This window comes from Suricata suricatta, chromosome 1 (genome assembly GCF_006229205.1).
Source record: "Suricata suricatta isolate VVHF042 chromosome 1, meerkat_22Aug2017_6uvM2_HiC, whole genome shotgun sequence".
Taxonomy (NCBI): Eukaryota; Metazoa; Chordata; class Mammalia; order Carnivora; family Herpestidae; genus Suricata; species Suricata suricatta.
In genome coordinates this window covers 66,441,253-66,462,446 of record NC_043700.1, presented here as the reverse complement: position 1 = coordinate 66,462,446, position 21,194 = coordinate 66,441,253, and the positions used below count along the sequence as shown (strand labels likewise).

At 35.0% G+C, this 21,194-nt stretch overlaps 1 protein-coding gene across 1 annotated transcript in view; it reads left to right on the top strand.

Annotated features, from left to right (window-relative positions):
* The window catches only part of GLRB (glycine receptor beta), an 86,976-nt gene that overhangs the window by 36,235 nt on the left and 29,547 nt on the right, over positions 1–21,194 (top strand). The window contains exons 4-6 of the mRNA XM_029950950.1: positions 734–801; positions 20,113–20,342; positions 20,475–20,557. Coding sequence (XP_029806810.1) covers positions 734–801; positions 20,113–20,342; positions 20,475–20,557 — 381 coding nt within the window. The remainder of the gene's footprint in view (positions 1–733; positions 802–20,112; positions 20,343–20,474; positions 20,558–21,194) is intronic.

Genomic DNA, 21,194 nt, shown 5'->3' with positions numbered 1-21,194 from the left:
TCTACCATATAATGATTCCCCACCTGTTTTTCATCAGTCAGTGGTTCTGTGGCTAAAAGGCTAAATTCCCATTTTCCCTTTGTTAGCCCAACCAGCAGCCCACAATGAATAAAAAAGAAAAAAGAAAAAAAGGCAAGCAAGAAAGAAATTTGCAACATTATACCTTAATTCTCACTCCATGAACTTTCAAATTATTTTCCAACAGGTCAGGCAAAAACCTTTATAATGATTCTGTTATATGTCTGATTAACTCTGCATATTTATAAATTAAAAATCAAAATATAGAAATTGTAAGTAAAATGTATTGAATACTGCTTTACAATTCAAGTAAGATTTGAAGTGATTATAAAAATGCAGAAAATTAAAACCTTTTTAAAATGGTGCTTTTTAAGAGTATTTTACAATTTGTTGAGGTAAATGCATTAACTCAACTTAAAATTTCTTGAAAGGTAAGCAACTTACTCAGAGTGTCTATAATTTAAGAGATAAATATGTCTGAATAAATAACATAAGAAAATACAACTTAACTCATTTTTATTTTTATTTTGGTCCCTTATTTAGAAATATAACAATAGCAATTGTGAACATGGAATATTGAAACCAAAGATTAAAAATTTTATATCCCATGTGGATTGGAAAAAGTATAAAAATCAAGTGCATAAGCCATAAAACTTTGAAAATTCTGACCAACTGTTTTACAGTTACTAAATCTATTCTTAATTTTTATTCATAGGCATTCCTGTTGATGTAGTAGTCAACATTTTTATCAACAGTTTTGGATCCATTCAAGAGACAACAATGGTAAGACTGTAGTTAATTTAATATTTTTAATTATCAAAATCTTAACTAGAGAATAGTGTAAGTCACATTAAAACTGAACAGTAGGGGCACCTGAGTGGCTCAGTCCGTTAAGCATCTGACTTCAACTTAGGTCATGATCTCACCGTCTGAGAGTTGAGCCCCCTGGCAGTCTCTGTGCAGACAGCTCAGAACCTGGAGCCTGTTTAGGATTCTGTATCTTCCTCTGTCTCTGCCCCTTCCCTGCTCATGCTTTGTCTCTCGCTCAAAAATAAAATAAAGCATAAATTTTTTAAAAACCCTGAAAAATAAAGGGGCACCTGGGTGACTCAGTTGGTTGAACATCTGACTTTGACTCAGGTCATGATCTCTCAGGGGTCCATGAGTTCGATCTCCACGTCGGGCCCTGTGCTGACAGCTAGGAGCCTGGAGCCTACTTCAGATTGTGTCTCCTTCTCTCTCTCTTCCTCCCCAGCTTGTGCCCTGTCTCTCTCTCTCTCTCTCAAATATAAATAAACATTAAGACAACTTAAAAAAACTGAAAAATAAGGAATAACTCTAAGGCAAAAGGCAATCTTTCTTCTAGTATAAAATATCCAAATTCCAAGGTTTGTGACATCAGTGATTTCAGTGCCTATACAATTTTGCAATTCAAATGTAGCGTTAATGCTAGTTAGAACTTACAGAAAAGAATTAAAATTCTCACTCTGAACAATTAATTGGATACCACCTGGGAAACGCACTTATGCAATGAATATTCTGGAGCAATATTTATTTCCTAGTATGCTTATATGTGTGAGCATTAAAAAATATATGTTCACAGTTTATTTTTCTTCTAGTTTCCTGAAGAGCATCTTCATTTCCTCTGTTGTGCTAATATTGTGGTTTGTATCAGAGAATTGCACAAAGCAAAGAGGAAAATCAATTTTTATAAGATCTGGCAACAGAGCTCCCTGAAAAAAATTACGTAACAAGGGGAAAGGTCAAGGAAAGCAAAGGAAGAGCAAAAAGACGTGACAGGCCGGCTCCTGTCTTACAAGGAACAGAAAAGGTTTGGAGGAGTGGCTGCTATGCATGATGAGTTGTACGACAGCCTCCGTGAGGTAGTTTTTTCTTAGTAGGACGCTAATCAGCAGATTATAATAGCAGATCTCCTGAAGGCTGTGTGATGTAATTATCGCTCAGCTTCTTAAAAGATATTCAATAAAGTCTACTTGCTTTTTGCTATTTTAGAATAGATTTTGTGCCCTTTTTGAAAAAACACACCCTGAGATGCTACTTCAGGTAGGAGAAAGAAGGCTCAAATTTTTTGTTTTTTGGAGATACTTATATTTTTATTAATATATTTTTTTATTAATATACCATATGTTTTGGACTGAAAGCCTAGTAATAGGTAAAGCGCGGTATAATTTTTCAGGGAATACCTCACACTAGAGAAAGAGTGATTTAAAATACATTATTCCTCATAGTAGCATAATGTATTATAAGAGAAACTGTGTATTGCATTTAATTTATGATGAATATTTTTATAACTAATTGCAGTGAGAATGTTATTTAATTTTTGTAGAAGCATGTATTTAGCCCCTGAATGATTATTTTCTTAGTGTACAGATATCTTTAGAGAATCATTCAAAAGAAGATTTTGAAATCAAATTCATTTACTTCCAGTGACCTTTTAGTTCACCTAAATGACAGAAACAGTATAGATCACCAGAAGAAAGCTGTGAAATAAGACAGAGACTACTGTTTGGCACTCAGGAGACCAGTGCAGTTAACTTTAACTGAAAATGTGGTTAGTCTGTCTAAGCACTTCACTTCTCAAGAGGAGGAGATATCATTTTCTCAAGGTGAAACTTTAAGAGGATCTATTTAGTGTCTAAGCATCTAGTGTACCTTCTTTTGTCTTATATGACATTATTATGCTAATCTTAAATCATCCCTGCAAGATATTTTGGCCTGTTGGAAACATTCTTACTGTATCTTGCATTCTGGGACAGCTAGTAGCACAAAAATATTTGTTCTCATTTGCATAAAAGCTACCTATGTGTCCTAGCTCAGGAAATATAATTATGTATCTATTCTTTAGGAATCATTGAATGCCTTCCAAATGTCAGACACCTAAACTTCTCCCTGTCCCATCAGTAGTTACTTGATTATATCCACCTAGGGGAAAACACCTAGGGGAAAGGGATGCTAGAAAAGGGAGAGGAACTTTCTTATAGAATATTTGAGGATTATAATAAAATATTGCATATTTATAATGTATCTCTGTTGTCCTCCTGCCGGGATTCATCATAGTAGCAAGCCCAGAGTACTTCTTGCTGGAACCAGATTCAACCAATTCCCGTCAGGGAGTCTTTGTCCCTCCTATTTATCCCTGATTTCCATCTCTTATCTTCTAATCAGAGCCTTTTATGGCTACTCTAACTCAATACTTCCTTTTCTATCCATGTCTTTCATCTCTATCATTTGTTACTTAAATCTGATAGCTTCTTTACTGTAATTAAATTATTTTTGTGTGTTCTTCTTTTATTCTCTAATGGACTGTAAACTTCTTAAAGGCAGGAATAATGTATCCCTCTTCATTTTCTCTAAAACACAGAAGACAAAAGATGCTCCATAAATAGTAAACATATAATTTCTTATATTGCTCATATTGATTGAATAAATGAAAAAACATTCTGCTCTTTGCCTAGCACAAAGAGTCAAAGTAGCCTTGAAACAGTTGTAAATGTAATAATAGATTCATGTCAAGCATTTATTTGATTAAATAACAGACTGAAATAAGTTACTATTGTAGAGTGTTAATTTTGGAAACTTTATAGACTTTTATCCAGAGGAGCCAAATTATTTATATCTACCTTTCACTTTGTGTTGTATAAACACAGCCTGAAGTTTCATTCATCGAATAGACTTAAATATTCTACTTCATCATTATTATTATGTTTTGCTCAGCAATGTTTATTTCATACATCCCCATAAACAGTTTCCTAGACATGTCTTTTGAGACTGTCATATTTTATAGATTTGCTCAGTCTTTTCAAAAATGGTGCCTTCATACCTTGTTTCTTCCAAGTAGGGAAAGTCACAAGCTATTATAGGTACATAGATGACTTAAAGGTGTCATCTAAGGAAAAACAAGATCTAAAACAAAATTTGTTTTTTTTACTGGATACAAACACTGGTCAGAAATAATAGTGATAGACTCAGGAGAATAACTTAAAGGGTATACAGGATGAGAGGATATATCTTTTTTTTTCTTCCAATCACCCAGGGCAAGCTAACTTTATTATTATTATTTTAGCTGTATTGAGGTATAATTGACAAAATTGTAAGAGACTTGAAGTGTATGTGATGATTTGATATATGTCTACATTGTGAAAAAGAGTCTCCTCATCAAAATAATTAATACATCCATCACCTCATATACTTCGCTTATTCTTTAGAAAGTTTTGGTGAGAGCATTTAAGTTCTACTTTCTTAGCAAATTTCAGTTATACAGTGTTTTCAACTATAGTCACCATGTTATACATTAGATAATGACCTTATTCACCTTATTCACTTTTTAACTAAAAGTCTGTACTTTTCTACCAACCTCTCCCTATTTCCCACACCTCCAAGCCCCTGACAACCATTTTTCTACTGTTTGTATGTTCTTTAGGCTCATCCATGTTGTTACAAAAAAAATAAAGAATTTCCATTATTTTTCTTAAGGATGAATTGTTTCTATTTCACACACCCACACACACCCACACACACACATTTTCATCCACTGATGGACACTTAGGTTGTTTCCATACTTTGGCCATTGTGAACAATGTTTTGCAGTGAACATGGGAATACAGATATCTCTGCAAGAATATAGTTTTCTTTCCTGTAGATATATACCCAGAGTGGGATTACTGGATCTTATGGTTGTTCTAGTTTGAGATTACTGGATCTTATAGTTGTTCTAGTTTGTTCTGGTTTGATTTCTTGAGGACCCTCCATATTGTTTTCTACAGTGGTTATACCAGTTCGTGTTCCCATCAGCAGCTCACAATGGTCCCTTTGATTCCACATCCTTATTGGTGTTTATCTCTCTCCCCACCTTTTTATTTTTAATTAATAACCAGAGAGCATATTTCTTAACAACAAAGAAAACAAAAAATGCTATAGAACAAGAGGTTGGGAAAAAAGACTATTAGATTTGTCTAAATACAGGATGTCTATTCATGGAAACAATATGGTAGACAGTGTGTAAGCTGTGGTATCAGACAGGCTTATGCTTGAATCTGTGTACCTGATACGCTATACCCTAAAAAGAGTGAGTAAGTTACAAAAGTAAAGCAACAGTATTTTGCCTGGCATAGTAGCTGTCAGTGATGGTGACTCTGGGTTGTCATGCATTTCCAAATCAATGTACTATTTCACAAAAGAATATCATCTTAAAGGAAATGCTAAAGAAAATGAACCATTTATAAGTTTGTTAGTAGCCCCATTGTACAGTTGTGGTTTTGTTTATTAATAGCCACCTAGAAATTTCCTCTACAAAGATCTGCTGAAATAAAGGATCTCCTACAATTTGGGAAGCTTCAGTATTGCCTAAAACTTTTCTCTACAGTTCAAACCTTTCTACTTCAGCTGGCAGTTTCTTATTTTAGAAGGCATGATGCAGAACGCAGGGCTCGGAGGTACATGTAACATCAGTAGCTACAAGTCAGGTGGCAGACAGATGGAGGGCAGCTTCTGAAAGAAGAGGGCAACCCCTTTCTTTCTTCCAACAGATAAAGCTGATTATCAAAGTAGTCAGGGTTCCAGGCATTCACGTTGTTAGGAAATTTTAACCAATTCCATTTGGAAACCATTTCTTTGTGCTTATTTTTTTTTTTAACTCAGATGACTAAACTAAAAATAATCTCACACTTTTTCACAAACCATAATTGCGTAGTGAAGGAGAAATTAGTCATATTAATATTCCTTAAGATTTTTCACATTTCCATATTATATGCCCCAGCAGCTTGTTTTACAATTTCATTTTGTAGCTTAAAATTCCTGTTTCTCATATCTGTGTGTTTATTTGCATTCCACTGCCTTACATTTTTGGTAATGTATCATTGTTAATACTATAAGTAGTATTTAGTGACATTAATAGTAGTATCACCAAGGGGCCTTTGGGTGCCTCAGTCAGTGAAGTGTCCAACTTTGGCTCAGGTCATGATCTCGCAGTTTGTGGGTTCGAGCCCTGTGTCGGGCTCTGTGCTTACAGCTCGGAACCTGGAACCTGGTTTGGATTCTGTGTCTCCCTTTCTGTCTGCTCCTCCCCCACTCATGCTCTGTCTCTCAAAAATAAATAAATGTTAAAAAGTTTAAAAAATAGTAATATCACCAAAATTTCCAAATAAACATAAACATCCTAATTTGAAGTTCTGATTTTATCAGTATAGATGCTACTGCTGGGGGCCACTGGAACAAGAGCATTCAGATCAGTGAGAACCATGATTTGTTAGAGGCAAGGTGGCATCTGTACTATGGTTATGTTTATAATATTTATTGATTCTTTATTCAGTTCTTACATTTGGCTTAAATTACTGGGATTTCCATAACTGAAAATGTGAACTAGTATACTCGTGGGGAGAGTTGGGTATTATGGTTTATTATAATAAGCTATACGCAGACACTTTACCTCATCAGAAATACGTAAGCGCACTTTCATGGACACAAAAACCTGGTTACACAATCCATATTCTTTCTTTGGTTTAGTCATGTTTCATAATCATATTGAATTATTATTGCACCATAATTCACGATCCTGTCAGACGCTCTGTGCCTTTCTACTGCATGGCTTTTTACTTGTCTTAATAATAGACGGCAGCTCTTTTTGAGCCGCCAGTTGTGCCTATCAGGGACAAAAGTCACATTTGGGATCTGCTACAGGAGCTTAACTCTAGTTTGTGGCAACTATTTATCTTTGTTGTTTTAAAAACGATGTTATATAGTTCCCTTCTATATATAGATTTAATTTTTTCCTGAAAACTTGTCTTAGTTTACTATTCCCTTTATTTTGTTGCTTTTATTATTAGCTTTCCAGCATCATTTCATTATAGAATAATATTAAACATATTTGTCCCCATTTTTTTTCTATCTTACATCTTAGATACACAAACCTTCCAAAGGTTTTATATTTATTTCTTCTCATATGATTCGTCTTCCGGTTTGCATCCTATGGTAGGCAGGAAAATGTTCCCCTAAAATGTCCATGTCCTAATCTCAGAATCTGTGGAGATGCCGTTTTACGTGGTAAAAGAGACTTTATGTGTGTGATTAAAGTAAGTGTGATCTTCAGCTGGGAGATTATTCTGGTTGTCCAAGCGAGTCCGCTATAGTCACCAGGGTCCTGAGAAGCAGAAGACAGGAGGATCAGAGCCAGTAGTGGTAGATACAGTGAAGACCATGTGATCTTGGAGTAATGCAAGGAAGTGATGTATCATCAGTCAAGGAACACAGAACCTGAAAAAAGCAAGGAAAAGGAATCTTTCCTCACCCCTCCAGAAGGAGTCAGCCCTGCCGACACTGTGACTTGACTCCCGTGAAACTTATTTTGATGTTCTGAAGTCCAGAAATGTGAGATAATCGTGATGTGTTAGGTCACTAAAGTTTTGGTAATTTTGTTACAGCAGCAATGGGTAAACTAATGCCTACATCCTTGCTGAAGGGTCATCCCAAAAGTTACTGGAGGGTTGTCCAATTTTATATAGAACTTTTTCCATATATGGAAATGGCAAAAAAATGCTTTCTACTTCAGTGATTACTAAAAACTCTCACTTGTTAATCCTAATAAGGACATAGTTTAAAAGAGAATATGTTTTTAATAGTTAAACAATATTACATTTCTTCCTCTTTTCATTGTCAGAGTTACTTTTTTAGGGTATAAAATAATAAGAATAATGTAATTTGTCATGGATACTTTCCTCTTCCTTTTTTTTTCTCCTAGCTGTAATATTTAGAAGTACTGGCGATTGGACATCGTAAGTAAGAGAATTACATTAGGCAATAAGGTGAAAATGTTCAAGTTTTATTTTCTTTTTCCAGTAATTTGTCATTGTTATCATTTGATATAGAAGAAATTCAATTCATGGTATGAATAATACTAGAGAAATCTCCTAACCTGTCAAAGTCACAGAAGTAGGTATTAAATAGAAGTATATTAAGTTCTTCCTATATATGCAGCCCAGCAGTCTGCTACTTTAATGGAGTTTATACTTTAGAGAGACACCACCTCACCACCTAGCAGGCACTCCTAATATACTTGGAATATTGGAATAGAACTAGAAGATTTTAAATATTCATAAGGTGTTTTTAAACATTTAACTAAAATTTTTAATAAAATGACATATCGAGAAATATTGCTAAAATACAACCTGAAAAACTTTAGTGGCATTTGGTTAACTTGTAATTCTTACATGAGACATCTAACCTCACTAGTGACTGAATTTAAATCCTTTTCAAACCAGGCTTAGAACAGGCTTTGTTGACAGAATGTTAATTCTTATGCTGCCAGATGCTATGAGAATTGATCTCCTTTATTTCTTTGAATGCTCATTTTTGTATTATAATGGAAAGACTATATATGAGTTAATGATTACCTATGTGAAGGCTAGGTAAAAATCAGCAGTAACCAGAATAGCTATCCTAACAATAATACAAAATATAAACATTTTAAAATGTTAAAATATCAATAATACAACTCAGCCAGTTTTGATATCTTGTTGTGACGTGTTTTATTGCCTTGAAGAAATAGTTGAATTCGGCTGTTAATTGGGACTGAAAATTTTGGAGAAAATCCATTTTCTAGATAATGACTAATCGTATGCTCTTTGGAATGAACAATGAGTAGTATTTGTCACTAAGTTCTATAAAAACAATTAACTAATTCCCAACTGATAAAAGAAGTCTGTTTCTGATGAGAATTTTTCATTCCAAAATAAATTATAAAGCTATAATTGTTGTGATTGGATAATTGAAAATGAAAATAAATAGGTTTCAAAGATAGTTATCTTAATATAGAGCATTTGAAATGCCAGTAACTAGCAATTATTTAGACATGCCCATAAAACATTAACCAAAGCAACTAATGAGCTTTTATCTTTTAATGAATGTTAAACTCAAATTATTAATTTAAACTGTAAAATTTTAATACACTCTTAAAAATATGTAAACTTGCTGCAACTTGGGTTAAATCATAATCATATGTGGCTACATAGCTAACAGGAAAGCATCTTTGAAGCACTTTAATAATGAAATAATAAGATAAAATGACCAAGTCTGTTTCAATGAAATAAGCAATTTCCAGGGTTTCGGTAATGCTTATTGTAATACAACTCTAGAGTACTCTAAAAAATAAAATTAAGAAAAGGATTCCTGTAGAGGCTTGAAGATTATATGGTATGTTGAGCTTACAACAGAGCAATTGAAAACAAGAAGAAGAATTCAGGAGATGCTCAGAAGAGTATTTAAGCACTATGTCCAGATTTGTGACCTTGAAGTAGATTATTGTTAAGAATAACTGTTGATTGATCAGCACAGAACATAACAAACTGAGTGAGTTACACTATATGCAGAATTTTTTGAGGCAAAAATTAATTGTATTAATCTGTATTACCGATATTATAAAAGGATAACAGCAGCATAAAAGATATATCCAAAGAAGACAATGTGCTTAGTATGGCCTTAGTATGGCCAGATGCAGAATATATTATCTCATTTAATCCTTATAAAAACCCTATCTTTGTGGGCATATTATAATTATCTGGATCTTATAGATAGAAAACTTTGTCCTCTGTTCCCTTCTTAATCCTCCAATCTTGCTTTTACTATGTCATTCTATTAAAATGCTTTTGCTAAAATTTTCATTGGCTTCCTCATTTGCTGAAAGTGTGATTATACTTGAACCTCTGTGACATCTGCTGCTACTGAACTTCTCAAAGCTTTTGCCTATTTGGGTTTGTGATGAAATCATAGTGTCAGGGTTTTCTTTCCTCCTCAGTCTTCTAGACTGCCCCTTAAATGCTTGTCCTTCCCAGGGCTTTTATTTCTTCCTTGTGTTCCTACTCTAATTAATACTTTTGGACAAACTCTTCCTTAGTCTTCTTTTTTTGTTATTATTTTTTCAAGATTTATTTATGCCATAACGTGTATAAGAATTTCATTCCTTTTTATGGCTGAATAATATTCTTCAGTGTGTAGGTGTATACCAGCATACTTGTTTTACTGGCCTTTGCTGATTCTGTGCTTTGTACAAATTGAAGATTTGTGACAACCTGCAGTGAGCAAGTCTCTCGGCACTATTTTTCCAACAGAATTTGCTTACTTTCTGTCTCTTTGTCACATTTGGTAATTCTCACAGTATTTCAAATGTTATTATTATGACATTTGTTACAATGATCTGTGATCTTTGATATTAAACTTATAATTGTTTGGGAGCATCAGAAACTGTGCTCATATAAGACGACAAACTTAAATGATAACTGTTGTAAGTGTCCTCACTATTCTACAAACCAGCCATTTCGTTTCTCTCCCTGCCCTTGGGCCTCCTGTTCCCTAAGATACTCAATGTTGAAATTAGTGAATTAATAATCCTACAACGGCTTCTAACTATTTTAGTGAAGGAAGAGTCACATGTCTCTCACTTTAAATCAAAAGCTAGAAATGATTAACCTTACTGAGGAAGACATATCAAAAACAAAGATAGGCCAAAAGGCAGGCCTCTTGCACCAAATAGCCACATTTTGGATGCAAAGGAAAAGTTTCTGAAGGAAATTAAAACTGCTGTCTGGCGAACACATGAATGATCAGAGAGCAAAACAGCCTGATTGCTGATATGAAGAAGGTTCTTGTGGTCCATATAGATCCAACTACTGCAACATTCCCTTAAGCCAAAACCCAATCCAGAGCAAGGCTTGAACTCCCTTCAACTCTGTGAAAGCTGACAGAGGTGAGCAGCCTGCAGAAGGAAAGTCTGAAGCTAGCGGAGGTTGGTTCAAGGGGCTAAGGAAAGAAGCTGTCTCCCGCACATCAAAGTGCAGGGTGAAGCAGCCTTGCTGAGGTCGAAGCCGCAGCAAGTTCTCCAGAAGATCCAGCCAAGATCATTCACAAAGGTGGCCACACTACACAACAGATTCTCAGTGTTCACAAAACAGCCTCCTATTGGAAAAAGATACCATGTAGGACTTTAATAGCTAGAGAGGAGAAGTCAACATCTGGCTTTAAAACTTCAATGAGCAGGCTGACTCACTGGTTAGGGCCTAATGCAGCTTGTAATTTTAAATTGAAACCAATGTTTATTTACCATTCTGAAAACCCCAAGGCTCTTAAGAATTATGCCAAATCCACTCTGCCTATGCTTTGTCAGTAGCACAAGAAAGCCTCTACAACAGCACATCTGTTTACAACATGGTTTACTGAATAATTTAAGCCCCCTGTAGAGACCAACTGCTGAAAAACAAAAAAAAAGATTCCTTTCGGAATATGACTGCTCATTGGCAATGCACCCGGGCATCCAACAGTTCTGATGGAGATGGACAAAGAGATTAATGTTGTCTTCATACCTGCTAACATAGCATTCATTCTGCAGCCCATAGATTAAGAAGTAATTTTCAAATTTGGGGGCACCTGGGTAGCTCAGTTGGTTGAGTAGCCAACTTCAGCTCGGGTCATGATCTCACGGTTTGTGGGTTTAAGCCCTGCATCAGGCTCTGTGCTGACAGCTAGCTCAGAGCCTGGAGCCTGCTTCGAATTCTGTGTCTTCCCCTCACTCTCTGCTCCTCCCCCACTTGTGCTCTGTCTCTGTTGCTCAAAAATAAATAAACATTATTTTTTTTTAAAAAAGAAGTAATTTTGAACTTCAAGTCTTATTATTTAAGAAAAACATTCCTCAAGGCTCTAGCTGTCATACATAGTGATTCCTCCAATGGATCTGGGCAAAGTAAATTCAAAACCTTCTGGAAAGGATACAGCATTTAATTATTTAATAAATTTTTTGAAGTTTAATTTATTTTTGAGAAGAAGACAGAAAGACAGAGAGAGACAGAGCATGAGTAGGGGAGGGACACAGAGAGAGGGAGACACAGAATCTGAAACAGGCTCCAGGCTCTGAGCTGTCAGCACAGAGCCTGCCATGGGGCTCAAACACACAGATAGGCAGATCATGATCCGAGCCATGGGCAGATCATGACCTGAGCCGCAGTCAGATGCTTAACAGACTAAGCCACCCAGACGTCTCAAGGATACAACATTTTAGATGCTATTAAGAACATTTGTGATTGGGACACCTGGGTGGCCCAGTTGGTTAACTGTCCAACTTCAGGTCAGATCGTGATCTCACAGTCCATGAGTTTAAGCCCTGCATGGGCTCTGTGTTAACAGCTGAGACCCTGGAGCCTGCTTCAGATTCTGGGTCTACCTTTCTCTCTGTCCCTCCCGCACTTGCACTCTGTCTCTCTCAAAAATAAATAAAGATTTTTAAAAAATTTAAAAAACCAGTAGTGATTCATGGAGAAAGTTCAAAATATCAACATTCATAGGACTTTGGAAGAAGTAGATTCCAATCCTCTTTGATGACTTTGAGGAGCTCAAGACTGCAGTGGAGGAAATAACCATAGATGTGATGGAAAGAGGGAGAGAACTAGAATTAGAGGTCCAGCCTGAGGATGTGGCTGAGTTGCTGGGATCCCATGATACAACTTTAATGGATGAGGAGTTGTTTCTTTTACATGAGCAAATAAAGTGATGTCTTGAGATGGAATCTACTCCATGAAGATGCTATGAAGATTGTTGAAATGGCAACAAAGGATTCAGAATATTACATAAATTCCGTTGTAAAGCAGCAGCATGATTTGAGAGGATTGACTCCAGTTTTGAAAGAAGTTCTCCTGCGGGAACAATGCTATCAAACAGGATCTCAAGCTACAGAGAAATCATTCATGAAAAGAAGAGTCAAACTTCATTGTTGTCTTATTTTAAGAAATTGCCACAGGCACCCGGCCTTCAGCAGCCACCACCCTGATCAGTCAGTAGCCATTACCATGGAGGCAAGACACCCTCCACCCGCAAAAATAAACTAGGACACTGAAAGCTCAGATGATGGTTAGTATTTTTTAGCAATAAAATATTTTTAATTAAGGTATGTACGTTGGTATTTTTTTAGACATAGTGCTGTCACACAGTTAATAGACTTCAGCATAGTGTAAATATAACTTTCATATGCACTAGGAAACCAAGCAATTCATTTGACTTGCTTTACTGCAAATTCACTTCATTGCTGTGGTCTGGAACTGAAGCCACCATATCTTCAGGGTGTGTCTGCATATTACATTTTGGTTATCCTTTCATCTCTTGTGGACACTTGAGTTGTTCCCTTTGACTATTGTGAATAATGCTGCAATGAATATGAGCGTGCAAGTATCTCTCAGAATCTCTGCTTTGGTTCTTTTGGGCTTCTACCTAGGAGTGGAATGGTGGAGCATACGGTATTCCTGTGTTTAGCTTTTTGAGAACAGAGTATAATTATTGAATAGTTAAATATGTGCAGAGAGTGAGGACATGTTAGTGATTTATTGAACTCATTAGTGACGGATCCAGGGGGACAGTAAAGCTGCTGTTGTGGAGACTTCAGGAGCTGGAAGCAAAGGAATGAAGGCTGAAATTAGATCGCTAAACTAGATACAGGCTTGTTAATGTTTAACAGGGCAATAAAGACATATTCTTTGTGGATACTTTTTCTATCTGATATAAAACATTTGCATCTCCACCAGGCAAAAATCATTTGTAATTTATGAATCTGCTACAGGTTATCTGAAATTACGGAGTCTGGGTTCTAACCAATAGAAAATGGCAAGTCAGACAAAGTTACATTTTCCCAGAGAATCCTACCACCCTTGGATGGGCCTGTTAGACAGTGTTTCAGCATGATACTGAAAACAGTCTTTTGTCTTTATTTCCATATTTTGATTTTACTTTACCTCCTATTCATTCCCTTTCATTTTGTTTATACCAAGTTTTGCATAATTTTTTTTTGTAATTTCATCTTTGTATATACCTTTCTTAGGATAAATTACTTTGTTGAAATGTATTTACTTTTCCTTAAATTTTGATGTATATTGCCCAATAACCCTCCAGGAAAGTTTTTAAATTTATTTTGCTCTCCATGGTGCAGGAATGTGCCAGGTCTCCATGCTTTGCCAGTAATAAATATGATTACTCATCATCATCATTTCCAATTTCATGAGCAAAGAGAAAAAAATCAAATCTTGTTTTTATTGGGTTTCTTTTTAGTGAGGCAGAACATGTCTTCATGTTCATTGGCTCCTCTTAGCAGACTTCACTATAGAGTTTTCCATGAGAATTATTTCTTTCTTGAAAGAAACTTTAGTATCATTATTTTTGAGAGAATAATCAGCTTTTTAAAAATAAATTATGTGCATATTTCTAATGTTAATATAATTATATCATATGAAAATAACATATTTTACCAATCTGTGTTTCCAGATAGATTTTATATTGTTTCTGGGGCTTCTGGTTGCTTTATTTGTTTGGCTATTACGTAGATGTATGCAATAAACATCTTTGAAATGTATTTGTGTGCCAAGTGCATTTACTTTTAAAAGTAGACTTTATTTTTTTAAATTTATTTGAAGAGAGAGAGAAAAAGAGAGAGAGAGAGAGAGAGAGAGAGAGAGAGAGAGATGCACAAGTGTGTGTGTGGGATGTGCAGAGAGAGGGAGAGAAAGAATTCCAAGCAGGCTCTGCACCATCAGCACAGAGCCTGACACGGGGCTTGAACTCACAAACTGCGAAGTCATTACCTGAGCTAAGAGCAAGAGTTGGATGCCTAACCTAGTGCACACCCAGGCATCCCAAAAGTAGATTGTTTTAGAACAGTTTTAGCTTCACAGCAAAATGGAGCAGAACATGTAGGGAGCTCTCATACCTCCCTGTCTCTCCCTGCCCACGGCCTCGCCCCCTGTGGACGTCTGCACCAAAGAGGTGCACTTGTTGCAGTCAGTGAACCTAGAATGGCACATCATCACCTAAAGTCTGTAGATTACGTTAGGGTTTGTCAAAATCATTTCATCGATTTTGACAAAGGTGTGAACACATGTATCTACGGTTATAATTTGATACAGTAGAATCTCACTACCCTAAAAATCCTTTGTGCTCTACCTGTTCATCTCTCCCTCCCCCATTACCTCTGGCAATCACTGATTTTTATTTTTACTGTATCCATAGTATTGCCTTTTCCAGAATGTCACATAGCTGGAATCATACAGCATATAGCCTTTCCAGATTTGCTTCTTTCACTTAGTAGTATGGATTTAAGATTACTGCATGTCTTTTCATGGCTTGATAGTGCATTTCTTTATCTTGGTGAATAATATTCTGTTGTCTGGATGTACCACAGTTTATCCATTCACTCACGGAGGGGCAAGTTTTGACAATCATGAATAAAGCTGTTGTAAACATGGATGTGCAGGTTTTTGTGTGGATGTAGGTTTTCAGCTCCTTTGGGTGAATACCAAGGAGTGCAATATAGTAAAAATATGTGTTGTGTTATTTTGTTTTTAATGTTTATTTTTGAGAAAGAGAGAGAGAGTGTGTGTGAACAGGGAAGGGGCAGAGAGAGAGGGAACATAGAATCCAAAGCAGCCACAAGGTGCTGAGCTGTTAACACAGAACCTGACACAGGGCTCAAACCCTGTGCTGACAGCTCAGAGCCTGGAGCCTGCTGTGGATTCTGTGTCTCTCTCTCTCTCTTCCCCTTTCCTGCTCACGCACTCTCTCTGCCTCTCAAAAATGAATAAATGTTAAAAAAAATTAGAAAATGAAAAAAATAGTAATTGTTAGCCTCTTCAAAGTGGTGATACAGCTGTATTGGTAATAATGTTAATAATACATATAATAAATTAGCTAACTTTGAGTACTTCCTTCTTCCAGGTTTCTTGTTTTACATAGAGCATTTCCTTTGATTCTTGTGAATAATTCAGGATTAATTTTACTGACAAGGAATTTGAGACTCAGAGAGATTAAGTGACTTGCTTTAGGGCACATCAAATGTATATAATTCAGACCCAGATCTGTCAAGTCCCTGTGTAGGTGTCATTTTGCTTGGTTACTTTTATCTAATCCTGAGTCTAGATTAGATGCCCTGTTGCAGACTATTTCCATTTTTATCGCCTTTTACAAATTGTTTTATATTTGACTAGTTGTCAGTACAACTTACAATCATCTTTCAAGTCTGGGAGTACTCACAGATGTATCCTTAGTACCCAGAATTTGGAAAGGAATATATGATTAATAAATAATTTTTGAATTGAATGAATGAGGCAACCCATCACCTAGGGAGTTAGGAGGAATTTAAGTAAACATTTTCTGAAAGCCTATGATGTACTTTGTAGCTAGATTCTCAAGGATGTTTAATGGAAAGGAACCAACTCACTTATATAGCAGGTACTGTATTAATCTTTCAATTGAGAATTCTACTGAATTATCACATTATGATATTAATAATATTTCTGCTTTTTTATATGAAGAAACTGAGCTCAGAGAGGTTAAGAACCTTACTCAGGATCAAAGCAAGTTTCAGATTTAAAAGATTCAGAGCTGAAATTTGAGTCAGGAACTTTATATTTTCTAGCCCACATTGACTCCATTAGACTAGACTTTATAATTTGACTAACATGACTTCAAAAAATTGTTTATGATGATATATAGAATTAAAAGTGGTGACATTAAAACACTCTTATATCATTTGTAATTTTGTAATTTTTTTCCCACAGATAGGTTTTATTTTGTCAAAGCCTCTCATACTGTATAGGGCTATGCAAGGCTTTAATCAGCTTTCAGCTGGTTAAAATACTTTGAACTTAATAACTGATCTAAAGGTATAAGTGATATAAAGATATTCATGCGTTGATGGAAACACTGATTAGATTTCAAGAAGGATTTGGAAGAATGATCTTCACGTGGAGAAACAATTTTAAAATTGCTATAAAAATTTTAAAAGAAAAATAATTATGCTGCATAATTTTAGATGAGCTACCCATACCATTTTGGAGATAGAATAGTGGAACATATAATGTGTTTATATGTGGGGATTTTAAGGAGATTTCAGTGTTAATGCTGGGGTTACGCTAAACATTATAAGGTGGCTTCTTTTTAATTATGCAAAGTATGCCGAAGTTAAAGGTTAGCATAGCTTTAATTCCTGTCAGATATCTTGAGTATTATAATAAAATATTGATACAATATCATTGGAAATTAATTACTAAGAGGCAAACCTAGCATACACTCCAAAATATAGTGTTTTAGTCTAGATAAAGAATATCAATAGATCTTAATATTTTTATCTCTATACATATATCTAACATTCTATTAAAATAAGAAAACCTAAATAAGACTAAAATAAAGCATCTTGATTCTAAAAGCTACATTGGCAGAGTTGCTTAATTAACAATGACATCCAAATAACACTGACAGTCTCTTGTCAGGTATATGACAATCCTTCAACTGTTATTTTACTTTATCTCCATCTCTATTTCTGGCAAGGATTTGAGGTGTATAATAATAACAAAAAAATGCAAGGGAATAATTGAAACAAGACTAAATGTGCAAGGACCATGCACTGATAGTCGTACCAGGATATGAGGGATGAATTATTAATTCAATTGACTGTGGAATTTAGCCTTCACTCCTTAGCTGCCAGACAAAAAGAGAACCATGATGAGTTACTTCATCTTACTTTCCTGTAACAGGAAGCACATAAGAGAATCAGGAGGGCATTTTTAATAATGAACTCTGAAGAATAGATTTAGTTTTGCAAAATGCTTAGAGTAAGTGTGCCTAGCACATAAATACCTATTAAATTATATAGTATATTTACAAAATATACATAGGCAACCTCATCTGGTTAGTTTTCATACTGATCCTTGACAACAAGTTAAGGACATGTATTTTTTCATGACATATGAAGCACATTTTAAACATAGAAGTTTAAAGATGTAGTTTTTGATGAATTACTTTTTGACAAGACATAGAACATCGAGATAATAAAATAGTTTTAGTGTCTGTAATTTTACAATACCGATAATTTTAGAAGATCATTTCAAGGAAGGATTTTAGCAAATAATATGAAGTTGAATACTGGTAAGTGTTCAAAGTAATGTTACATGTACATCAACCATGTGCTTTAGCGAAGGTAGCATAATTGGTATTTTATTTGAAAATAATTGAACCTAATGTGTATTCCTTTTAAAGGAGAGGGCCATGCATGTTTACCTAGAATGGATAAAAACTTGGGCTAGGAAGAACATTACATCTGCTGGATGTCTCACCATGTGATGTAGAAAAGCCTATGTCTTAGATACGTTTGTATTAATTTTTGTAGTTGTAACAATCACAGTCAGATATGAAGCAGTTAAATTTCATTATGAATTTTAAGATATGTATATATTTTTACAAACAGTTCATGTAGCTGTGCAATGTAGCTCTTTGTTTTTTAGACTTCTAGGCCTCCTTTATTCCCTCCTTAATTCCATATTCATTTGATTAGATAAATATTACCTTTTTTCTGGAGTGGTGCAGATATGTTCAGTGTTAGTTTATATAATCCTTTTTATTACTTTTGAGAGAGAGAGAGAGAGAGAGAGAGAGAGAGAGAATGAATTAGGGACGGGCAGAGAGAGAGAGATGGGTACAGAATCTGAAGCAGGCTCCAGGCTCTGAGCGGACAGCACAGATCCCAATGCAGGGCTCGAACTCATGAACTGTGAGCTCATTACCTGAGCTGAAGTAGAATGCTTAACCAACTGAATCACCCAAGAGCCCCAGTTATATAATCCTTGGTTTATTTGACTTTGGCACTCTGAAACCATCTGCATATGATTTTTAAGAACCAATCTGTGTTATATATGTTGAAGTCTTTATAAACCTTAAGTTTAGAGTAGGTATGAGATGTAGGTAGCTTAAATCTTATTTTACTGTCTGCACTTCAGTGTGTGGATATTGTTACTGATGCCTTCACCCTCTACAATTACCATGCATTCTGAAGATCATATGATAAAGTAAAATGTCTCAGACCGCTCCTTGCTTATGCTTTATTTTACACATATGTAAAGCATGTGCTTGTATGTTTTATAGAAATCTATTAGGTCTTATTATTTAGTAAAAGATGATCTATAACCTCTTCTTAGTTAATTATTTAGAGTTTAATTTTGAGTTTATGATTTCATTCATTATGATAATATCAAAAGACTATATGGATAGATAGTATTTTGTTAATTTTGAATGATTAAAAATAAGGAAGCTGAGCCCAATGAAATTTATGCTTTGAACACTTTTGTGCATGTTCTGAGTACAGTATATAAGATTAAAATCAAAAGACATGAGTGTGATGCCAATGTTAAGTTTATATATACTAACAAACTGATTTGTTCTAGAACCCAATTTAACTGGCAGATAATAAAATGTATTAAGGTATTAAACATGTTCCTAGGTTCACAGATTCTTAAAATCTATGTCTTGACATAGTTCAATTTTTAAAAGTTTTAAAATGAAAATTTTAGGAGATAGTCAAAAGGTCATGTAAAATAATCAGCTATTTAGTAGATTTCAAAACATTTTTCTAATATAGTTAAATAAAATATAGCATTTACAAATTTTAGTGTACCCGTCTGTTTTGCATCCAGTGCAAATCTCAAAAACCATCTCAAATTCTCTCTACCATTATACATGTAATGGTATTTTAAAATTTAAATTCAAGTTAGTTAACATATAGTGTAATGATGATTTCAGGAATAGAATTTAGTAATTCCTCACTTACATTTAACACCCAGTGCTCATCCAACCAGTGTCTTCCTTAAGCCCTTAGCCCATTTAGACCATCCTCTCCCATACTTCTTATCTACTTTTAATTGAATTTTATTTTTGGGGGGAGGGGAGAATAATGGTAATATTCAACAGTTTCATGTTTTTATGATAACACCACTTACTCAACTGGCAATACTGGCATTCGTATAAAGGTAAAGCAATTATTGGTAAAGTTATATTCTAATGTTGGAGCTGGCAAATACTATTGGAATGTCTATAGAGAGTAATTAGATGGCCATGATGATCTTTTTATACTGCTATTTGTATTTAGTGACCAAACTGTTTTGATCCTGGTTGATGTTAGAAGACCACAAATATTTCTGCTGCTAATCACTGAAACTCTCTTTATTTTGGTGCTGAATATATTTTTCAAATAGCAGTAAACACATACATGCACACAATTCTTTTTTCCAGGACTATAGAGTTAACATCTTCTTGAGACAAAAATGGAACGATCCCAGGTTGAAGCTCCCTAGTGATTTTCGGGGCTCCGACGCACTGACAGTGGATCCCACAATGTACAAGTGTCTGTGGAAACCTGACTTATTTTTTGCAAATGAAAAAAGTGCCAATTTTCATGATGTGACCCAGGAAAATATCCTTCTGTTTATTTTTCGTGATGGAGATGTTCTTGTCAGCATGAGGTACCTCGTTAATATTTGTACATTTATATGTACAAAATATATATATATACATATATACATATGTATTTTTAAGCCTATATATCACAGAGAAACATATTGAGTGACTTCTAAGACCTCTGTTTCTACTTTCAGGTTATCTATTACTCTCTCATGCCCTTTGGACTTGACCTTGTTTCCCATGGATACACAACGTTGCAAGATGCAACTGGAGAGCTGTATGTAAATGAGACCCAAAGTGACTATACCATAAAATCTATATGTGACCATATGCTTAAAATCTCTAGGCAATACATTCTACTAATATCTTAGATAACAATGGTGAAACTGATGTTTTTGATTGCAAATAGTCATTAGAATAATTTATTTAGGAAAATTATAGTTATTCTTTTACTGTAATCATTACTAAGACAGATCCTTTTGGTACTAGTTTTACTTTGAGTCACGTAGGTGTATACTTCTAACTTATTACAATTGCCAACTTTATTTGAATTAGTATTATAGGTAAAGCAAATGAAGGGGCACATGGGTGGCTCAGTTGGTTAATCATCTGACTTCAGCTCAGATCCTGATGTCACTGCTAATAGATATGACCCTTGTGTTGGGCTTGGTGCTGACAGCTCAGAGCCTGGACCCTGCTTTGGATTCTGTCTCCCTCTCTCTCTTTGCCCCTCCCCCACTCACGCTGTGTCTCCCTTTCTCAAATATAATTAAACACATAAAGTAAGTAAAGCAAATGAGAAAATTATGTCTTAACAACTGTTCTGCTGTTAAAACCACGTGTTCAGAGCAGAAAATTTGAAAACATTGAAAAGCTGTCTAAATCCTGCCAAATTGTCATTTTCTATGGATGTA